This window comes from Hirundo rustica, chromosome 1 (genome assembly GCF_015227805.2).
Source record: "Hirundo rustica isolate bHirRus1 chromosome 1, bHirRus1.pri.v3, whole genome shotgun sequence".
NCBI classification, from domain to species: Eukaryota; Metazoa; Chordata; class Aves; order Passeriformes; family Hirundinidae; genus Hirundo; species Hirundo rustica.
In genome coordinates, this window is record NC_053450.1 from 88,419,905 (window position 1) to 88,441,975 (window position 22,071).

General features: G+C 38.8%; 1 protein-coding gene across 1 annotated transcript; it reads right to left on the reverse strand.

The window, feature by feature from the left end:
* Positions 1-776: 776 nt before the first annotated feature.
* Positions 777-20,332, reverse strand: SLC35B3 (solute carrier family 35 member B3). Its single transcript, XM_040075483.1, has 10 exons — positions 20,254-20,332; positions 15,797-16,075; positions 14,416-14,537; positions 12,440-12,594; positions 10,844-10,951; positions 8,696-8,793; positions 5,941-6,033; positions 5,425-5,536; positions 2,523-2,592; positions 777-1,432 (listed from the first exon to the last, which is right to left on the reverse strand). Exons 2-10 carry the CDS (start codon positions 15,995-15,997, stop codon positions 1,282-1,284), a joined length of 1,110 nt encoding a protein of 369 aa, XP_039931417.1. The 5' UTR covers positions 15,998-16,075; positions 20,254-20,332; the 3' UTR covers positions 777-1,281.
* Positions 20,333-22,071: the final 1,739 nt, after the last annotated feature.

Genomic DNA, 22,071 nt, shown 5'->3' on the forward strand with positions numbered 1-22,071 from the left:
AGTACTTTCATTAACTAGCATTTTTGACAGAAGGCCATCCTGTGAGATATTTAAATTCTTTGTATGTTCTTTCTGCCTATATATTTCTATTATCCTATTAATTTTTGTCTAAGTTGAAAGAACACACACCAAGATGCATCTAAGGGACACAAGAACAAAAAAAACCATGACCATGTAAGAACAATGATTTGTAAGACGATTAGTATTTTTAAAGTGCTGTTGTTAAACATATAAAATGAAAGAGATGGCATGCGATTCAAAAGCAACTTGACTATGAAAGAGAGATAAATGGACTTAGTCTTCCTAAATTCATGATGAAAAAGACAGACTGGTAGCACATTGTCTCCTCCTGTCACTGAAGAAAGAAATCGTAATCTGTACCCTAATCCTCTTAACTTCATCAGAAGATGACACAATACATATTCCAATCACATTAGCTGATGCTGTTATTATTTACTCCAATATTGAAACTGAATAATTTTGATTTGATGATATGAATTTAAGGAGAACTTCCATATCTCTTTATACCCTTATGATAGAGAGGGCCATAGGCCACTAAATATTTCACCACAGATTAAGCAAATAACAGTTTCTTACACCACCGTTTTAATCTCACCTTATTCAGGCCAAAAAGCCCATTTCCCCCTAGGAAAAGCATGAGTGTTGACTGCACAAACTCAATCTCAGTTTTGTTACTTACAAGCAATACTCAAAAAGAGTAACACTAGCATTTTCATACAAATTTCAATTATTACAATAAATACCAAGTTCTGTGATGATCTAAACAATAACTTAAAAGCCCCCCCAACATTTTTATTTAAAATATAAGAGCGACAGCATACTGTATTCTAAGCCTTCCACCTTTAAATTCACAATTTGGTCAACCAGTTGGTGATTAATATCGTATTACATTTAAATTGCCCCACCTAGACAATTACAAAGAACCACTAATCTCAATCAGCCACATGGCCAAAATTATTAAAATGCCCAAACTAGTCTTCCACTGTGTCCCACTCGGGTGCAGCTTCTCAGCGGTTTGCCAGGAGCTGCTGTCCTTCATTGCCGATAAAACCATCTGACAATGGCCTACAACACCATTTGTGATGATTCAAGTGCTCTGAAGAAAGGGCTCACAAAAGTGTGCATTTATAGCAATCTGCAAGCAGACAATATGCCTTCAGCTCCTTTGGTTTTAATAACATTCCCTTTGGAAAGTGAATCAGTTGAAGACTGTTCCAATAAAATAGTGAGTCAAACTCTAGACAAGGCATGAACCACTGCCTATACAGTTTGCGACAACGTCCTTGATTTTCTTTCTTCCACACTTTTTTTCCAAAGACCAAGCAGTGAAGGCAGTTTGATTTTGTCCATATTCTTACTGTAAACATTAAGAAATATACCAAGGACAACCAGTAAGCCTGACCACACGTACCTAAAGGAGAAGCAGAGAAGGGGAAAAATTAACTATTAGCACTTTATCTCTAGCAATTACATACCCATATCTGTGGATTAAACAATCCTTACATTAAGAAGAGAAGAGCTGAAGAAAAATCCCCCAAAAATCAGTGAGCTCTGAGACAGAATTTCCCCGAATCTTTATTATTATTATCCTTCCATCTTTCTTTTTTCCTGTCCTGGCTGGAGAGCTTATTAAAGTGCATTTATAAGTTAAATAGTAATTAGACAGTATTTGTTTTTTTCTCACATGAATAAAATAATACTGAGGGGTTTTAGTATGTTTTTCCTTCCTATGGTTATGAGAACTATACTCATAACCATAAAACTATGTCTGTTACTAGCCCAATATGTTTTCTCACTCAGTGAGTTATATCTGTACTTCCCAATGTAGGCACATTTTTGTTTCAGCTCTCCATTTTCTTAAGCCTCAGTATTTTCAGCTCAGGTAAATTCCATTTGGGATTAGCATGCAAGCTTTTTTCTTAAATCAATTTCTATATAGAAATAAAAAAGAATTTTATGTTGTTTCAAACCTGAAGCAATTAAAACCAAAGTAGCACTTAGTTGCATTTTTCAATGAAAGATGTTTCTTAAAATTAAAAATAGGGAATAAACCCAAGCTCAAACATTTGGCAATTTAATATAACAGGATAATACAGTTATTTAAAAGGGCTAGCTAAGAATTCAGATCTGTGCTTATAAAAGCAGGAACAATACCATAATGGAGAAAATTCCTTCCTTTAGCCAAATTTTCCACCACAGAGAAAGTACCCAAATAATTTATTATGTAGCACAAGCACTAAATATTATGTAAGGTTTTCCTTATATTTTCTTTGTTGCCTTCCAGACCTTCAGAAAAATGTAAACTCTTTTCTCTGATGATTCTCTCATGATTAGCATCAACAAGCCAGTCAATATTTACAGTAGATTGTCAACATTTTTAGAAGATATGAAAAGACAAGCATTAAACCCTGAATATGATCATTTAGTGTGTTATTTCCATGAGGAAGAACATAATTTTTTATAAAATACTTTGCAAACTACTAAAAGCTATAAATACTTACTGTAACGTGAATGGCTTTGCAAAGAACAAAAAAGAAAGCACAATGGTCATTGCTTTTCTTCCTGTTGTTACTGCAGAGGAAAACAAGCATTAACCTCTTTAAGAATTCAGTTACAACAAAATAACATAACAAAGACTTAGCAGGTAACCTCATAAAATAATTTTCTCACTAAAATGATGATCAGACTCTTGGTGCAAACACAGAATGCAGATGTACCAGTGCAGCACAAAACAGCACTGGAACCATGTGATTTTTGAAAGCAAGTACCCTGTGTCAGTAGTACCATCTACAGGCACACTACCTGCAGCAAGGAAATTTCCAGAACAAGACTTACTATTTAATAACTTTATGCTAATCAATCCACAGTCTCTGAGAGGAACGTGCAAGTAGCTGAAGATATAAACTCATCTGTTAAAGATTGGATGTAGACCAAAGGTCAAATATCTTGCCATTTCCTCCTCATGTTATTACAACTCCATGGTGTTTTGGGCTCTATTTTTGAGTAGAATGGGATTATCCTCTCATCATTCTTTTGAAATTACTAAAAGTTTCCCTAACAGTGCAGGGAATTACAATTTTGCTTAGAAGCCTCAGAGACCCAGGATGTCAGACTTCAATGACTGAATTAGGAAGTTTTCCTCAAAATCACTAAGAGACATTCTTCTACATGTGATCTGTTCACTAAAAAGAATCAAAGTAGTTAGAAGAGTGGAGAACACAATCCTGTTTCCAAAATAGAGATAAACTCTTTGGTTGTTCTGAAATTAACAATAGCTCCAATAAGTATTTTAACAATTTCAATGCTATCTGAAATGAACAAGGATAAAGAATTACTAGCAAATTGTGTACCAAGAAACCTGTGTAGTTTACCACTGGAACAAAATCAACAAATGAGTGAAAGTTGTAGAAAATGTTTAAGAACCAAGTAAGAATGCAGCCAGGCACACAAGTTTAGCTATGGAGGCTAAGGGCCTGAGGTGGTGTTATTCTACACGATGGCATTGGGTTCTCACTTGAGAAAGACCCCAGTACAAGGTGCAGTAGATCTGCACCTGAAGAATATGTGTTGTTAATATCAGAAAATATTTAGCTTACCATGAAGTTCTTTTAACTATACCAAACTGGAAAGTCCTATTTGTGTAACTACATCCGAATTAGTCTTACTGGAACACACTGGCAAAAGGAACCAATAACTACTGATGTACTTTCACAGTGCTTTGGCTAGAAAAACCAAGCTTCATTCGTCCCAATGCTATCCCACAAACAAATATTCACTTAAGAGTGTTCTATAATAGAAGAAACAGCCTTCACTACTGCTTCATCTGCCCCAAATTCAACTTTTTAGTAATAATTTTCTTTTTATGTTTTAAGAAATTTATGCACATTAAATAAGATGATTTTCTATTACATGAAAAATTAAAGGAGAATGGAAAGGAAAATCGAGTTTTAATTAGAAAACAGTTTACAAATGAATAATTTAAAAAATGGTTAAATTACTTCAGTTTTTCTAATTACAATTATTTCTGTTCTTTCAAATCAGTTATTAATTAAAATATTTATGTAACCATTTCCTTCTAAATTAAGTGCCTTTTCTTCTTTTTCCCAATTAAGTCTGATAATTTCTCATTCTGCTAATAGAAATACAATTTTCATTAAACTCTTTCACCCCACTCCCCTCAAGAAGGGGGAGGGTGGATGGGGGAGGTAGGAGGGACAGTAATGAATGTGGTTTTCTTCCAAGGCACAATAAACATTTTCATATTGCTACAGGCAAGACAGAAAGGGCTGAAGTGTTAGAATTGTCAAGGTCAGGCATAAGAAAACTGGGAAAAGGTTCACTATTCTATAGCATTTTTAAACTTCTTTAGTACAGTGAGACTCTTTTTTTTTTAAAAAAAGAGGTATTTCAATACATGAAACAACCCTCTCCTCTGGGTCAATTTCCAGTCAGGAGAGCTACTGAACTTGGTGAAAAGCAAATACAAACCAGATATGCTGCAGAGGAAATAACTGATAGGAAATCAGAACATGCAACCGTCAGGTCAGAGAACAAGGATGTATTTTCCCCTCCACTATGTGAATGAAGTAGAGCATCACCTGACATAAACCAGGGTGTCTTTCAGGGGAAGAAGAAAGTAGCTACATGACATCCTGCTACACCTTCCCCCCTACCAGGCCCTTGTGACTAATGCTCGTAGTTTCACACGCTTAGAAACAATGTCACTGCCTACTATGCCTTTCTAGAACATACTTAATTTTCCTTTTACATTTTATATGATACACATTCTTTCCTTTCTGTATTTTCCTCTGAAGACAGGCTGAGAGACTAGGGGTTGTTCAGCCTGGAGAGGGATCCATACAAGGGCATGTAGTGACAGGTCAAGGGGAACTGGCTTTAAACTGAAAGAGGGTTGCTCTAGATTAGATATTAGGAAGAAACTCTTTACTCTCGGCGTGCTGAGATGCAGATCGTCCAGAAAAGCTGTGCCTGCCTTATCCCTGGAAGTGTTTAAGGCCAGGCTTGGATGGGGCTTTTGAGCAAACTGGTCTAGTGGAAAGTGTCCCTGTCCACAGCAGGGGAGTTGGAACTAGATGGTGTTTGAAGTTCGTTACATCCCAAATGATTCAGCTCCTCCATTTAGTGTTTCTGCACTAAAACATAGCATGGACTAGATGCACAAGTTTACTTAACAGGCTCTTCATGGTTGAAACTGGCACAAAAAGAATCAGGAAGCTCTCAAACACATTCTACCATGTGAAGACCCATGCTACACAAATCGTTCAGCACAAAGAACGGAAAAAAAGCCAGAGTAAGAACAATTCTCAAAAGCTCTGTCCTAAACAATAGACTAGGATTACTTAGTTTTTATACAAAGGCAGTAAAAATATCATTTGTTCATACCTGTTACAGCAAGAAGGGCACCAAAGATTTTAATCAAAGCTAGAACAAAGGATATGCCAAAATACCCAGTCAGGGAGAAAAGGAATGCATAACCGTAAGTCTGAACTGGATGCTGCAACAATGAAAAAAGCTGGTTAGGAAAATGTAAAACAAACCCCGAGGTATTGCAAAATGACACAAAACTACAGACTTTAATCAACTGCTTGAGCAATAATAAGCTGTTCAACAATGCATTCATGCAAAAATCCTTATTTAATTTTAGTTAAATAATGGAAAAATAATAATGAAATTATAAGCTCATAAATCTGGTCCTGTGATTTTGTTGCTTTTTAAGACATCACCCTGTCTTATACATCAAAGACTGGAAAAACTTGCTTACTGTATGAATTATACAAGTTAACCATTACATGATGAAAATAGAACTTTAGAGAGAGAAGTGATGAGATTTTCTAAATCATACAGAGCACAGTTTTCCAATGAGGCTCTTAATAGAAAAAGGGAAATCTTTACACCTACCTTTGAGCAAAATGTTACTGCAGGGCTTAATCCACTAGTGCAGGTTAATCCAAACAAAATGTACACAAAACCTATTGAATAGGAATACAAAACCTAGAATAGTGCAAGAAAAAAAAATTACTAGGTGATACTGTACAAAAGAACAAAATTCATTGCTTTCAGATGTTTGGCCTTATTAATACACTCAGCTTCTCAGAGCTGAATTTGCACAGTTCCATGGTATTTTTACTAGCATTTATAGAATAATTGATGTACAGTGAAAAGTCAACAGTTATACATTCTTCCTACTCACAACAACATAAAAAGAAGTCTGGAAAGCGAGTCAGTTAATAACATTCTGAGGTCAGTGTCAACTGTGTCAATCCTTCAAGTTCAGGATTTCACAACCTAAAGACTCCCCACAACTATGCAATTTCATAGTCTGAAGAACACGTAACACATCCTTCATTACCGGCTACTTATCCAGCACAGTAAAGAACTGCATCACATTAAATGTGCAAAGGGTAGCACACAATCACACAATCACCACGGACTGCCAGAAGTGTCACGTAAGTTTCATCTGTGTCACTTCACATGCATTATGGCTATGGCACGCAGGAGTTTCAAATATGACCAGCTCAGTGCTCAGAACACTCAGGAAACAGGTAAGCTCTTTATTTTTGTCTGCACCCTTACTCAATTCATAGCTGCATCAAGCAACAAAACAATCCTTGTCTATCCTTTCCCATGTTGAGCCAACAGAAGCAGATACTGGTACTGTCCATCCACCCATCCCCCATGCAGCAGGAGGCATTCAGCTGCTTCAACAACATTTAGCAGCCTTTTCTTGTGAAAGAGGGAATGAGTCAACAGAACTACTCTACACAATACTGTCTAAAACATACTGATCTACTATGCTTTCAAATCTCTGTGTCTTCTTGTAATATCTCAGTTGGGAAAAAATCTATTAAAAATTGATAGAAATTCCATGAGACAACAGAACACTTATTGCTGCTCCAGATGGATACGCATTTGAAGAGCAGACCTGCTTTCAAACACTTAAAAAACAATGACTTGATCCTCAGACCTTTTACTTGACACTGTCTATACACACAGAAGTCAGTCTCTACTTCATCACTTGCCTCAGCATCCAGCTTGTCTCCTTAAGCACCCAAGCACTTCACTTTTCATAACGAGGAATAAGCACCACATTCCTATTTCCTTGTTAGGCAGTGTAATACACATCACTTCCACAGAATGACACATAAGGCAAAAATCAGGTATCACCTTCCAGAATAGCGGTTATTATTTCAGCCACAAGACATCTTTCCCCTTTTCACAACTGCTTAAATACAGAGCAATTTCCACATCTGACAGAGTAAGAGAGATCCTGTGGACGACAGGCTCCTTTATTATTCAATTTTCTTTTCAGATCACTGTCCATTAAACATGATCTCCAATTCAGATTCAAGTTCTACCCCCAGTCTCAAGTATAGAAAATGATTTCAAAAATTCTGCTTTTACTTCTGCACTGAATTCTCTGAACAAAATCCTGAAGTGTAATATCTAAACCATAAAACAAAACCTTTATATTCTAAACCACTACTCCCTACAAGAGGGCCAACATTTGTTAGATTAATGCAGAATAAAAAGAAAATTTCTGGAGAGAGCAGGTGTTTTGTAGGTAAGGCAGCAACAAGTGTCACACACAAAGTGGGCAAGAAAACAGCTACAGATTGCACTTTGGTTTGGAATTTGGAAACGACTCCTACAGAAGGCTGCAGCAGTTCATGTAGCTAAATCCCTGCCCCCAGCAGCAGTAAACAGTGAGCACTAAGAAAAAGTACATGAATAAAAACAAGAATACAGTGACAGTTTTAGGCATATATTCTTTCACTTTCCAGAAACTTGTACCTCAAATATCTTGAGCCATCCTAAATCATTTCTAGTCTTAAATGAAGATTCCTTCTAACTTTTTCTCCATTCATGAAGCTAATTCTCATGAGAAACTAGATTTTTCTAGTTAAATGTCAAATACATGCCAAATACAGAAAATAAATTTCAGTAACTTTTAACCTGTGGCATATTCATATCATGCCTTTTATAGTAAAAATTTTACTTGTATTTATTCAACCTCAGAGAAAAATATGCCAAATTCAAACAAGTTTTGTCAACAAAGAAAAATAACCTCACACCATATGAACAGATAATCCACATTCCAAGTAAGTATTTAAAAAATACTGAGCACGACATTTTCAAAATTATGCATTTTACCGAATCAGGAACAAAAATATTCACCTAGAATTTTACAGATTTCAAAAGATTTAAAAAAAACTCTGCCTCCCAAGTGCTAGGACACTCCAGAATATGAAGTATAGCAAGTAAGAAAAGCAACATGTTCCATGTAACACATGCCCAACTATACCAGAAGAACAGTGTGTATTTTTCAGACATTAAGCACATGATCATACAAAAAACACTATATTGATCTCACGCCTGCAGGATAGACAAAGGAATTGTAGACAGAAATAAGTGTTTCTGTAGCTGCAATATACATTTGAAGTTGCCACACAGAAAGCAGCACCCTTGAAAGGTTAAAAAATGAAACAGAAAAATCAGCAGAAGTCCTCAGACAAACAGAAAACCCCAAAAACAGAACACCAAGAGCTCTTCCTTTCATAAGCAAGAGAAAAGCACATGAAGTCCCATGCTTTGTCAATGTAGGCCTTGTCTATGATGAAACATGTTCTTTTAAAACTGGAAATGTGGTATTTACCATTTCTGAATTAGAACCATTGTGCAACTTCATAGCTTTTTCCTGTACATTTCCTATAACTGCATCGGCGCAGAGGGCAAGGGATATTAGGACCACACCTATTAAAACAAACAAACACACACACCTTCAGAACATCCACCAGCAAAATGGTGACAAGAAGCCCAAGGAATAGAAAAATAATAACCACCTCTCCCCAGTAATATATTCTAAAAGTCAGGAAAAATATTTCATGACACCAGTACAAAGCAGCGCCTACCTCCACTCTCCCTCCATCAACTAACCCCTGAGCACTGTGTGTCTCAAAGCTTGATGGCAACATCTGGACATTGCTATAAATAAGCCAGCTGTAGTTTTTGTAGTAGTAAGATTGACATCAGTTGCAGTTAGTTAATGAAGATAAATAACCAGAGAAAATACTCTTTTTGAGTAGTTAATCACACTTTTTTTTCACTGACAGAGGAAAATAGAAATGTTAGATGTAATGGTAAAATGAATGCAAGAGGATTGACAGTAGAAACCTTTCATTACTGAAACATTAATTTTAAAAAACCCTACTGTTCAGGTACAAACCCCATGGCTTTAGGTTACCCTTTAGGCTCACAATGAAGTCACCACACAGTCACTACTGTAATCAGCTTTTGATAACAAAAAACTGATAACTCTAGTCATGTCAGTCACAGTTCATTTCCCAACCTATGAACTTTCATGACTGTTGCATCTAATGATGAACACAGGTTGAAATACCACTTTTCCTAAGTAGGCAACATTACAGAAGACACTGATCATCAAAATGCAAATCAAAACCGGCTCTATTCCTGGTTCCTTAAAAGATCATGTCAGGGAAGACTAGAAGACTAGAAACAAGCAGTGTTTTATTTTCTTAATCCTATGTTCTTACAGTCAGAGGTGGAACATTTAACATTTTTAAGGCCCACAAAGTTTAAGGTGGTATTTTCTTGGCAAGAATTTCTAAACCAGTGTTTTTAGTTTGGGAACCATTTCCTTTCCATGGCTAGACTTTCCAGGACTCTTCATCATTCAAAATAATCAGGCACTGGAAAAGGTGTAACAATGGAAAAGATATAGTAACATGAATAATATTGGTAATGCTAAAAATACAGATATCTCATCTGCATGGATTCAGCTCCGGTCCAAAGACAGAGTAACAGCTCCAGCTCAGCAATTCCACCCTGTAAAGTGATGGATGCATGTCTCCATGGGCATTCTCCATCATGATTCATGTTCCAGCTGCGCTTAATGGCCCAGGCACACCACTGGACAAATGCACGGTCCAGCACTGGACTGAGATGAAAAGGTTAACTAGAACCTAAAGCACCAGTGCACATGGAGAGGAGAAATGCAGGGACATGAAATGTTAATCTTAAACCCATTACACAGTTTGGAGTGTGAGGAGAATTGTTCCACACACTATGGCAGTGCTGAGTAGAAGCAGCAGCAGCAAAGCCATGGATGAGTCCCAGCAGGGTTGTACTGGATGTAAAGCATGAGTAAAAGCAATCAGAAAAACTGGACCCAAATTAGTTCTGAAAGGAATCTGCATGAAAACAGTTCTACACAAATCATTGGAATGAACTCAGGAATTCAGTTAACCTTTGTCATTTGGGAAAGAAATTCAACTAAGTTTTTAAATCCAAGCAGGTTAAAATCCTTGCTTTGCTTCTGATTTCAGACAGTATCAAAAGGTTAAAATGTGAGAACACCGAAAAACTACAGCAAATCTGAGTAAGATCATCAGTTAATAAAAAGTAAATGGTTCTGAAATGGAAAAATACTTAAAAATTTAACTAGAAAAGACAAGTAATTTTTTTAAGCTTTAAAATGTTCCAACTGAATTTGATCATATTTACTTTAATATATATGTACTGGGGCAAGTCTTTCTTGAGAACACGAGACATTTCAACCAAAAGGGTGCAGTTTCCAGAAATTTTAGGAACCTAAGACCTTACATTTTGAATAAAAGTCTCTTCTGCCACAGATAGAGTTCTGCTAGAGAAAAGCTACAATGAAACTTACATTTTCAGTAGGATACCTGAAAGCACTCCAACAAGAACTCAGAACATCTATGGAATGCTTATTGTAGGAAAAACCAACCATTTTTTTAAACTCTAAAATATAATATGTCTTTACCTGTCAAGTTGAAGTTTGGTGCAACTGTGCTGTCAGCTAAAGTAAACCATATTAATCCAAGGCTCATACACAGGGCAGCAGACACATCTACAATATTGTAACGTTTTCCTACAAAATACAAAGAGCAAGAACGGACTGTTAGCACTCTCAGAATTTCACGTTTATCCTGTTAAACAGACTAGAAGACAAAGGAAACATTGTTCCAATGCCATTCTTCTACTTAAACAGAAGACTCAGTGCTCCGGTCTTTCAAAATCCAACTTAAATTCTTCTACAACAGAAACTCCTACTACAGGGGAGGACCGTAATGGGAAATATCTGATTCCTGTGACCAGTTTTGGTTTGAGTCCACAGGTACAGCCCTGACAAAAAGCACATCCTCCCTGACAAAGCATTCTCTTAGCAACTTCAGGACAGCTTAGATGTTTCTCAATACTTTCCCCTTATACAAGACATTTCAATTGCCTTTACTGATCAGAGAGAAGTCAATTCCAAACACTAACAGACAATTTTGGTACTCTGAGAACCCTACACTGTTTTGTAGTTTGGGAGCGAAAGGTTGTGGAAGTGAATGGAAAATGAAAGTAAGGACATGAAAAAGCAGGAGTTAGTATATCTTGTTTGAAACAACATATTCTTTGCTCAGAAGCTGAGCTTTGAACATAAGCTTCCCAGGGAACTTTGTTGAACTGAATGTTTTTAACAATAACATTAAAAAAAAAAAAAAAAAGCTTCCGAGACGACAACACTACTACAACAGAATAAAAAGTTTCACAAGGCTTTCGGGAAATACTAGTCACTTTGCATTAGAATGATAAAAAATTACTTCTAATAAAAGATAAATACTGTGTAGGCATGCACATATGTAAAGTTGAATTCTCCCCTGAAAATTCAGCTGTTTGTTAACCAGAAGATCAAAATTACCTACAGAAACAGAAATAGAGCATTCTAGATTTTGTTCCATAGTACTCGTCCAGGTGGAGCTTTACTGACTAAATTTTTGTGTATTTAACACAAACTTTTACAAAATAGTTAAGTCTTCTAAATCCAGAAACACTGAAGTATTTTTATTCACATAACTATAATCTTTGTCAGTTTTTCTCCATATTCCATTTTCTCTTCTTGGAATATGCACTATGACTTTAGGACTAGCCAAAGACATGCAAAATCAGGTGTATTTCTGATAAACATGCAATCAAAATTTAAGAATTAATCTTCTCAAACAAGAGCAGGGATTTTCTTCACAACTCATGGTTGGATTTTTTTTTCCCACTTCAAATTTTCCTTTTCAATATTGAAATTGTTTCATTTATGAAGTGATTTAATTTAGAAAACAAACTTACAGTTCTAAAACATTAAGAAAGCTTGAGTAAAAATGAAGTTTTGCAAGTGATCTGTGGAATATTTTTCCCCATATTTTCTGTTGATCTAATTATATTTTTATATTTTCTCAGAAGATGCTTCAGAAACTCTCATTTTTCCTCCTATAGGAAAAAAATCTACCAGCATAATTAAAAAAATACAGGATTCCATCTATGACTGCTTCCCAAAGAAACAATTTAAAAAAAATCATCTAATAGCAAGACTAACACTTACCTTGTATAAAAACCCCACCTATCATAACTGGAATTAGCTTACAGCACTTGAAGATGACTTGAGTAGGGTAATTCAGATACCCTAAAGAGGTATTTGACAAACCCATAGTTCCCACTGTCAAAAATGCTATTATCATGTAGGTTTTGCCAGGAATTCTACAAAACATAAACATACAAATCTTGGCATTACAGACTCATCTAGAGATTTAGCTTGGAAGATTCAGATAAAGAAATATTTTTGTAATTCAACAACCTCAACATCTTTCTCACTGAATTTCACTTCATAAAAATTTAAAAATGTGCATAAATGCCTGATTTCATTTTTCATTTCTTTCAATTACTGTGAATTAAAAGCACAAATACAAGACAATAAAAACTTTATGGCTTATGAAGTATTCAAGCAGTAATTCTTTAACTTCCTCCTGAGAAGGTATGTTATTTACACAAGAATCAAGACAAAGGTTTCAGGTTATTTGTCAATGGAAACACGGAAGATTGCTATACCGAGACAACCTAGATCTTAGTTCTGCCACAGGTCACCGTGACAACTTCTTTGGTGAAGTTTTCACATGAACCTTGACATTTTTAACATGGAGAAAGTTGAAAAAAGTACCACTGTTTTATGAAACTCAATGAAACTAAGAGAGCAGTGATTCAGATACCATGAACAGAGAGGCTCGTTGAACATTTTCAGATATTTTGTTCACAATTTGATGAAATTATCACCTGACAACAGATGATCCAACAGTTACTTCTGTGCTCACTTTATGATATTTTTACAGTTATTGCTGTGCATATGTTCAGCTATTTTTCCATGCATACTAAGAACCATGCTAAGAACATAAGGAGCTGTCTTGCTGCAATCCTGTCTTATCTGTATCTCATTATATGATGTACACATACTCTGAGGTATGCAAGAAAAAAATTAAAATTTAAGAAATATAGATTTCTGGATATCTACAAGAAGACGTCTAGGTTATAGAAAATAAAATGTAAAATATATTTAGGATCTGCATTTCCAATGCAACTTACTTGAAGGGTCATGCTCTATAAGCATTACCAACTGGTAATGAAATCCCATAAATACTAGTAACCCAAAAGGTAACTGTGCGATATTATCTGATGCATCTCAAGAAGTCAGGTAACTTGAAATATAAGCCATCAGTGTTTAAAATAAAAGGAATAATTTATCAAAGTTATGTTGTTTGGCTAAATTAAAATTTTATAATCTAAAACCAGACTATGTAAAATTATCCAAGGTTGACCGCAGATAAGGAAAACTAGTTATGTTCAACTAGAATATAAGGCAACTTTAAAATTCACTATACCATGACAACCTGTATTCAAGTTTCCAGAGCGCCTCAATAAACACTTTCCAGAGGCTATAGATGGGTAGGAGGCTGCAGAATGGCTACACTGAGTCACAAAATATCCCATTTCCATGGGATTCAAGCCATCAAAAATCTCCTTGGACAACTGCAGTGAAAACATGGAACAGTTTTGTGGCAGTGTTATGAGTGCTGTCTTAAAGGAAAACCACAACACTTTGGCGCATCCTTGAAGCAAAGCCACTTGGCCACACGGCAAGCAGAGAGCAGACCTCTGACATGCTCCGAGATGCACAGAGTGCTAGAGGAAAAGTCACTGGCAGACGGCTCCGAGTGCTGTGAAGTGCATTGGCTCTATTCTAGATGTGATAATCCCAAGCAACACACACGAGTCAGTCTCTATCAGGCACCTTAAGGTGTTCTGTAAGTGGCAGCAGAGTCAACAACACTACTTACAGATCTGAAATCCAAGCTGGTGCTTCTAAAATATTCTCTAACATCATCCAGTAAATTCACTTTCTTTTATCTACAGAACTGCTAGCAATGCCTCAAAGTACTCATATTCAAAGACCAGAAGTTAAATTTACTATAAGTATCAAATACTTCTAATTTCATGGACAGTGGGTAAAATGCTTGGAAAAACACATACCTTCTTCTTTTGTCCTGAATCAACTGCAATTCTATTAGTCCAAAAATGGAATAAAATCCAAATTGCACTAAAGTGAGGTACCAACCAAAAGGTTTAAAACCTTCCACTGAAAATATCAATTCCTATAAAAACAAAAACCCACCAAAGTCATGTACATACGCCAAAATATTAAATGGACAAAAAAAAAAAAAAATTAACAGACCTTCTTCCTCCATGTACATGCAAATCTAGCCTTTGCAGATGCTGGTTATTAACTAGATTTATCTGCCATATGTAACTTGCAAAGTATTGAAAAAGGAAAGACAATTTAGGTTCTCCAAAATGAAAGAAGAAAATTTACTGTTATTGTAAATACACTAAAATTAACGAATCAATTCATTAGGGGAATACATTTGATCCATTAGTAATTATCTCATATTACAGATAGCTTCCTGCCTGATTTTCACTTCATTTACTTCAGCAGACCTTTTTTTTTCAGATTTTATAAACATCTCAGGATAAATTTAATGCAAATTTTCTCTAACAGACATCCTGAACATTTTCACCTCTTAGGAACAAGCAATTAATATTCTGAGTGCCTACATTAAACAGCACTTGTGAGTTCATAAATTTGCATGCTGTAGAAATATTTTAAACCAGAGCAATTTGTTATGGAAAAATACAGACACTGCATAAAGACTTATGCAGGTGTATCAGTTATAGAAACAAAAGGCTACCTAATGTTTGTCTTTTTGAGAATCTGCTTGTAATTACTGATCATGTTCTCTTAACTCTTTTGAAGTAACTTTATGTTAACAAACCTCTCAGCTGCTTTTGAAAACTGCTTTAGAAACATGATTTTTAACTATCAAATTTTTTAATCACCACTTTGTTGAGACTACTCAATGAATTTAATAATAATTTTTAAAAAGGAACAGAAATGTAGCTGCTCGAGATAAGAGAGAAAAGATTAGCAGAATGGTAAAAGTTTAACTAAGAAGGCATAAACATTATGCTTCTGTTTAACAAACTATCACAGTACATGTTTCAGCACTGTCCTGAGAGCAGAGAGGAAAATAAGATGACTGTAACTGTACAGTACTCATGGAACTTAGGGAATCTAAAGGTTTTAGCATCAGTGAAGACTTTGGTTTATCTTGCACACGGAAGTAAAAGATCAGGTTATAAAAGCCCAAGTGATCTAAACTTTACAGGCAAATGAACCATAATGGAAACTCAGATTATATATTACTTGCTGTTCTTGAATACTGAAAGGCTGACTTTGCAATAAATATCTAGTTTAAACATCTATACATGTTAAAATACACACTATATTATTAGGCTATTGAAAAAGAAAAGGGATAGGACGAATTGGCCTAAGACACAAGTTTGTAATATTTACCTGTAAATAGCCATAGATTAGATAAAACATAAAAACTCCAGAAACACAGATGAAAAATTGAGTGGGTTTGTTAAATTTGCTGAGATTCATGCCAAGAACTACAACATCATCTACTGATTTGATATGGGGAGACATGGCTTGGGATTTGGAAGGTACACTGATGGAAATGTATTTTCTCGATGAAGTGAATTTCAGATCCATGGCTCCCGGTTCGCTGCATTCGGCGCTATTGCTGGCTTCTGCCTGCTTTTCTCCTTCTGTGTGTTTTCTGTCTGAAAGCTGAAAGAAATGCTAAAGTCAGATGGGACATAACATACAGCCTTCCAACAACAAGAGTAAATGAGTGTGATGATAGTAGGGAAAATGTAAAGGTTACAGAGTTTTGTTGAATTGTTTTTATTCACAGATTCTACTTAGCTTTTCTGATGTCCAAAGTTAACACCAGTTAACTTTGTTAACACCACAGTAAACACCAGAGGCCATCAACACTTTATGAAAGCAGTTTTGCTTCATTCCTACACTCGACATAGCGAACAAACCCATCAATCAACCCCCAAACATCAGCAACAGAAAACCAGCTTGAGTTTCTCAACAGCTCTAATTGGTCCCATCATGTACTCACAGGAGAGACTGCCTGGGAGAGAAGTGATCTGCATGACCAACTCACAGTGAAAGAACTGGTACTGAAGCACTGTGGTTCTGCCTACTTTCCTTCATCTTCTCAGCAAAACCCACCAGACTAGTCCACAGCAGGGAAAGCCTTGCTAAAAACTACAGATTTGAGCCTATGACCAGTTACAAGCACGGAAGTGGAAGTTATCCCCTCATCCTCACGTTTATTTGCTATTTCTTGCACCGTTTTTCAGAAAAGAACATGAAGATTGAAACAAGCAGATTGAGATGAGTCTCAAAAATCAGACTGTTTATCTGATGAGGTCTATGATATGGCAATCCCTTTAATATTTATCACATGCAGTTATTTCCACATGTTACAGAAAACAGAACTGGATGACTGAAGCCTAGAGAAGGAATGTAGCAGCTTAGTAGACTACTTAGAGATACAATTAATTCTGTTCTCCAGCTCAGCAGACAGTAAATACGATATTTGATTTTTTTTAAAAAAGGTAAAACACACTGGTCAGCCAATTGTCCCAATATTTTTAAGTGCAGGTCAGCATCAAGTTCAGTGAGCAGTCAGTAATCAAACTGTGTTTGTCCCAGCTGTTTGGTGATTTATCCCAGCTCAAGAATAATTCTCCTCATCAAAGAAAAAATGCCTTCCCCATTGTTTTTAAATTGAAACTGTCCTAGCATATTAACACTAGATCATGCAATAAATGTAGTCTGCAAGAACACTGGTGAATATAATATATTATACAATACTAAAAAAATTAAGGTTAGCTGAAAAATGAGGTATTAGTAGTGCACTTATGTTTCCTTTTTTCATATGATCTACTATTAGGTTGGAGCAAGACTCCTACTAGAGTTCTGAAAGAACATCTTGGGACTATAACACAAGTTTAGGGACCATAATAATTATTTGTGCTTAAATTCATAGCTCTTCAGCTGAAGATCAAAAGTGAGAAGTAGAAAGTTTAACCCTGTGGATTTTTAGCTAATCCCAACATGAAGTAGACATAAAACGAGAGAAAAATAAAGTTTTAGATTATCTTTAGTAAAATCAGAAAAGCACTAATGTCACACAAAGAGGCATGAGAGTGCCTTCACATGCAGTATAATAGAGTTCTGATCACTCTCAGAGAAAGACTGAAAGAACAATGGCAAATAAGGGTTATCGGGATGGAGGAACAGGTTGTCCATCCTAGGAACTACAATAAGATGAAAGTGTAACTTGTCTAGGCAAACAAAATCCCAATGAAAAGAAAACAGTCCTGCTTTCAATACAAGTATGGAGTACCACTAAGGAGAAAAAATAGTTTTAAGGATGGAAGAGTGAGAGCAAGTGGTATGAAATGATCATGAACAAATTTAACCCTTTCCATCTCCAGACTATGTGTATTCTAGAACAGGCGAAAAATGAAAGAAGGAACAACTGAACTGTTGGGTTTTTTTGGTTTTTTTTCAAGATGAAGCTTATAAAAGCCATTGTGTACAGCTGTTGAGATTGGGCATGATAAAGAGCAGTCCTTTTTAAACCCATGTTTATAACATCCCACCAATGAGCTGCCTGCAAAGACACTTAGTGATTTTACTTGATCCAGGATAAGAATTACTAGTTTTTCCAAAAGAATTGCATGAAAAGTCAGGACTTCCAAGTTCAAGCCCAGAGATCAAATCCCCATGAAGGAAAATAAGTGTAGTTTGGAACGTATCCCTTGCTGGCATCTCAGCTGAACTTGTATTTCCACTGATGCCTGCTCAGACCTTTCCTGTCCAGTGAACAGGATATCTTTCCTCTTGAAAGGCATCCAGCATTTGATAATGCCACAGTTTCTCAGTGGAACAAGTGTTACAGGACCAACTTGAGCCTCATTTTTCAGCTAAGTGGAAACAGAGTATGACATATGCTCAGAAGAACACATGGACATGTACCTCATTGGACATTGGTGCCTCAAGAGTCCGAAAACTGAGAGCTTTAGTGATTGTTGAGAGAGCTTGCACAGCATCAAGGCCTTTTCTCGTTCTCCCTCTGCCCACCCCTGCAGTGAACAGCCTGGGGTGTGGGTAGCAGGCCGGGAGGGGGCACAACCTGGCAGAAGACCTGAACAAACCAGAGATATCCCATAAAGTGTCACAGACAGCAAGAAAAAATGAGAGGAGGTTCAAGGAGGTCAGCCAACTTTTGCTCAGGAACTGGCTGGACATTGATCTACCTGTGGGAGGAGTGATCACCTTTACATCATCTGTTTTGGTTTGCTTCTCATTTTCCATTTTTTTTGTCCACTTCTTAAAAAATATTTCTCTCAACCCATAATTACTATTTTTTTTTTTAACTCTTCCTTTCCTCTCACCTCATCCCTCTGAGGGTAGTGAGTAAAGTGAGCAAGTGGCTGTGTAGTGCTGAGCTGCCTACCAGCATTAAACCACACAATTAACATAATCCTTGATTTTCAACTATTCCTATTAAAAATATTTCCTCAGGAACGCCATCAGGTTTTACAGTCTCTCCAGTTAATTTTTTGCAGATTATCAAGAGGTGACGAAAGTGGTAAGAAACACTGATCACTCCAGACATACCCAGGACCATCCATAAAATTATGATACACGGTTTTTCTCTACATCTTTCAGGGAAAATTATGTAACAGCTGAAAAAACTGTAAATGTATGTATGCATTTGAAACAGCCTCCAACAAGTAATTTCATTAGCAACAGAACTCTCCTGAAATTCCCTGTGACTTCTCAAACTGCTATCTTTTTAAGTATGAAAACAGTTATTCCTACTCCTCTTATCAAAATCCCTCAAGCACCTAATTCACATCTTGAACAAATGCACTGCAAAAATCTGCTTTATGAAGAGTTTAAGAGCTGTCCTGATTTGTGCAAAATACCAATTTCCCTCTTTTCTTTCTCCTCCTGCGTGCGTAAGTGTAAACAACAGATTCTTTAGATCAAAGACTTTTTGTTTCTTCCCCTTAAAAAAAAAAAGTCCCTTGCAGATCAGTACTTTAACCTAGCACACAAAACAGTGATTATTACACGAAGGAGAAACAAATGAACAAGTGAGTAGAAAAGCAAAATTTCTTTGGCCTCCAAAAAGTTAACGACTTGTACCAAGCACGGAAAAAAACATCATGAAGGAGCTCGATCCTTGGTTGGCCAAGTTTTTTAACACTGAAGAACATCTGTTAAACCCATAATTTTGGCAGAAACCAGCGTCTTAGAGCGCCCAGAAAAACCGCTCGCCTGAGACGCACAAGGCAAGCTCCACGTTGGCCTTGGCCACGATCCTCCGGAGACTATGCCAGAAATGCCTGGTGGCAGGACAGCGGCTGGCACCACAACAGGGATGCGCCAGGTGACTGGGACGCCAAAGTCCATCTGCGAGGAAACCTGAGCGGACGCTCTGCTTGACGCCACCTGCCTCCTGCTCCGGAGGCAAAAGAGGGAAGGGGATGGCGCCCAGCACGACCCCTGAAGCTTCCTTCCTGCCCACTCGCCCGCGCCAGGTGTGTCGCTTCTCGAGCGCCTGGCGGCTGGCCCGGGCAGGGCTCCCACAGGTTCTCCAGCCGCCCCAGGCCACCATTCCCCGCCCTTCCCCCGGGAAAGGGAACGCCTCGCTGCCCACGGGGCCCGCGGGACACCGCCTCCTCGGGCCGGCCGAACCCCTCCTGACACTCAGTGTCAGCCTCCTCCCGCCCCGCACCCCGCCCCCGGCGCCCCTCACCGTCGTGCCCGTGGCCCCCTGATGCCGGGCCACACTTTGCAGGAAGCGACCCCGTCCCCCGTCCCTGAGAGAGTGAGGGAGGAAAGGAGTGGGGAGCGGCCCGGCCCCGTACCTGTCCGGTGGGCGAGGAGGGGCACGGCGGCTCCGGCCGGCCGCCCCCCGCCAGCGCGTCCCGCCCGCCCGCCGGGATCGCTGCCTGCTGCGGGCCCGCGTCGGCGGAAGTGGCGGCCGGGAAGCGCCAGGGGTCGGCGCGAGCAGCGAGCGCATCGACACAGCGCCGCTCGCTCGCTCGGCGCTCCGCTACCCGGCCTGAGGCGGGCGGGGACGACGCCCTCCAGCTCGCGCGCGTTGTGGGCGGGGCCCTGGCGCCAGGGGCCGCCCACCGCGCCTGAGGGGCGGGGCGGGGCGGGGCCCGGGGGCGTTCCCGGCTCCCGCTCTCGCGCCCGGCTGCCGGGGGCTTACTCACGTGTCTCTGAGGGACACCGGGGAGATGACAGATTTGTTAGGGTTGGAAGGGACCTCTGGAGATCCAGCCTAACCCCCTCGACAAGGCAGGGTGACCTAGAGCAGGTGACACGGGAACACGTCCAGGAGGGTTTGGAATGTCTCCAGAGAAGGAGACTCCACGACCTCCCTGGGCAGCCTGTTCCAGTGCTCTGCCACTCTCAGTGTAAAAAAGTTCTTCCTCGTGTTGAGGCGGAACTTCTGTTTCAGTTCTTGGCCATTGCTCCGAGCGCCACTAAAAAGAGACTGGCACCATCCTCTTGGCACCCACCTTTGAGTTAATTACAAGCACTGATGAGATCCCCCCCCTCAGTCTTCTCCAGACCAAACATCCCCAGCTCCCTCAGATTCTCCTCATAAGAGAGATCATTCGCATCCGAAATCATCTTTGCGTCCCTCCACTGGAACCTCTCCCGGAACTCCGTGTCTCTCGTGTTCTGAGCAGCCCCGAGCAGGACACAGCGCTCCGGATGCGGCCTCACCAGGGCCGGGCAGAGCGGGAGGATCACCTCCTTCCACCTGCTGCACACGCCCTTCCCGATGCTCCCTCCCCAGGCTACCGCTGGTCCTGCTGGCCGGGAAATAGCTCCGCTGTGCCCTGTGCCGCCGGAGAGCAGCCGGGACGTGGGGAAGGAGCCCAGGGCGGCAGGAGCACCTGGAGGGGCTGAGGAGCTCCTTGCCTGCCTGGGCCCCCTGCAGCTGCCAGGAGGAGTGACAGGGACGTGCGGGATGTCACCTCGCCTCCCAGGTGTGCTTCGCTCAGGCGCTGCTGCGGGTCCGCAGCGGCTGGGACTGCCTTAATACTGGAAAAGCCTCCCGGAGCAGCCGATCGTACTTCGCACCACGGTGGCACCTAGACTGTTTGGAGTCCTGAAAAAGTTTTTGTTTTCCCGAGGTTTGGTTGATGCTCTGCTCTTCCGATGTGAGCGATGAATCACCCACTCAAAGCTGCTTTCATTAAAAAAAAAAAAAAAAAGCAGCTTTTAGAGTGAGGTATTCTTGTGATCATTCCACGTGAGGCTGCAGGAAGGAAATAATAAAAGTATTTAATGGCAGGCGAAAAGGTAAATGAGAGCAATAACGGCAGAATGCGTAGAGCATAATGGCTAAAGGAATCAGGTAAAGAACTTAGAAGAAAGGTAGCTAAAGGCATTTTGGGCGAAATGTGCAAATTAGATGTAGCTTGAAAATACATAAAATCCACTTATTATTCATATCAGTCTATAAAATGGCAGTTCTGTGTGTTCTGTAATTATGTGCAGGGGTGCTTAACATTATACGTAATCACTACAGGACAATGTATATATATTTAGAAAATTCAAGCTTTTATGTTTAGAATGTTTTAAAAGGTTGGTTTGTGTTTTTTCTTTTTTCTTTTTTTTTTTTTTGTTTTGTTTTTTTTCTCTTTTTTTTACCTTATCCAATG

Excerpts from the sequence above, each read along its gene's own strand:
- SLC35B3 (XM_040075483.1), bottom strand. The coding sequence starts at position 15,997 with ATGGATCTGAAATTCACTTCATCGAGAAAATACATTTCCATCAGTGTA. Across the intron at positions 8,794-10,843 it reads ACCAAACTTCAACTTGACAG|GTGTGGTCCTAATATCCCTT; the intron begins GTAAAGACATAT and ends TTGTTTTAATAG. Across the intron at positions 1,433-2,522 it reads GCAAAGCCATTCACGTTACA|GTACGTGTGGTCAGGCTTAC; the intron begins GTAAGTATTTAT and ends CTTCTCCTTTAG.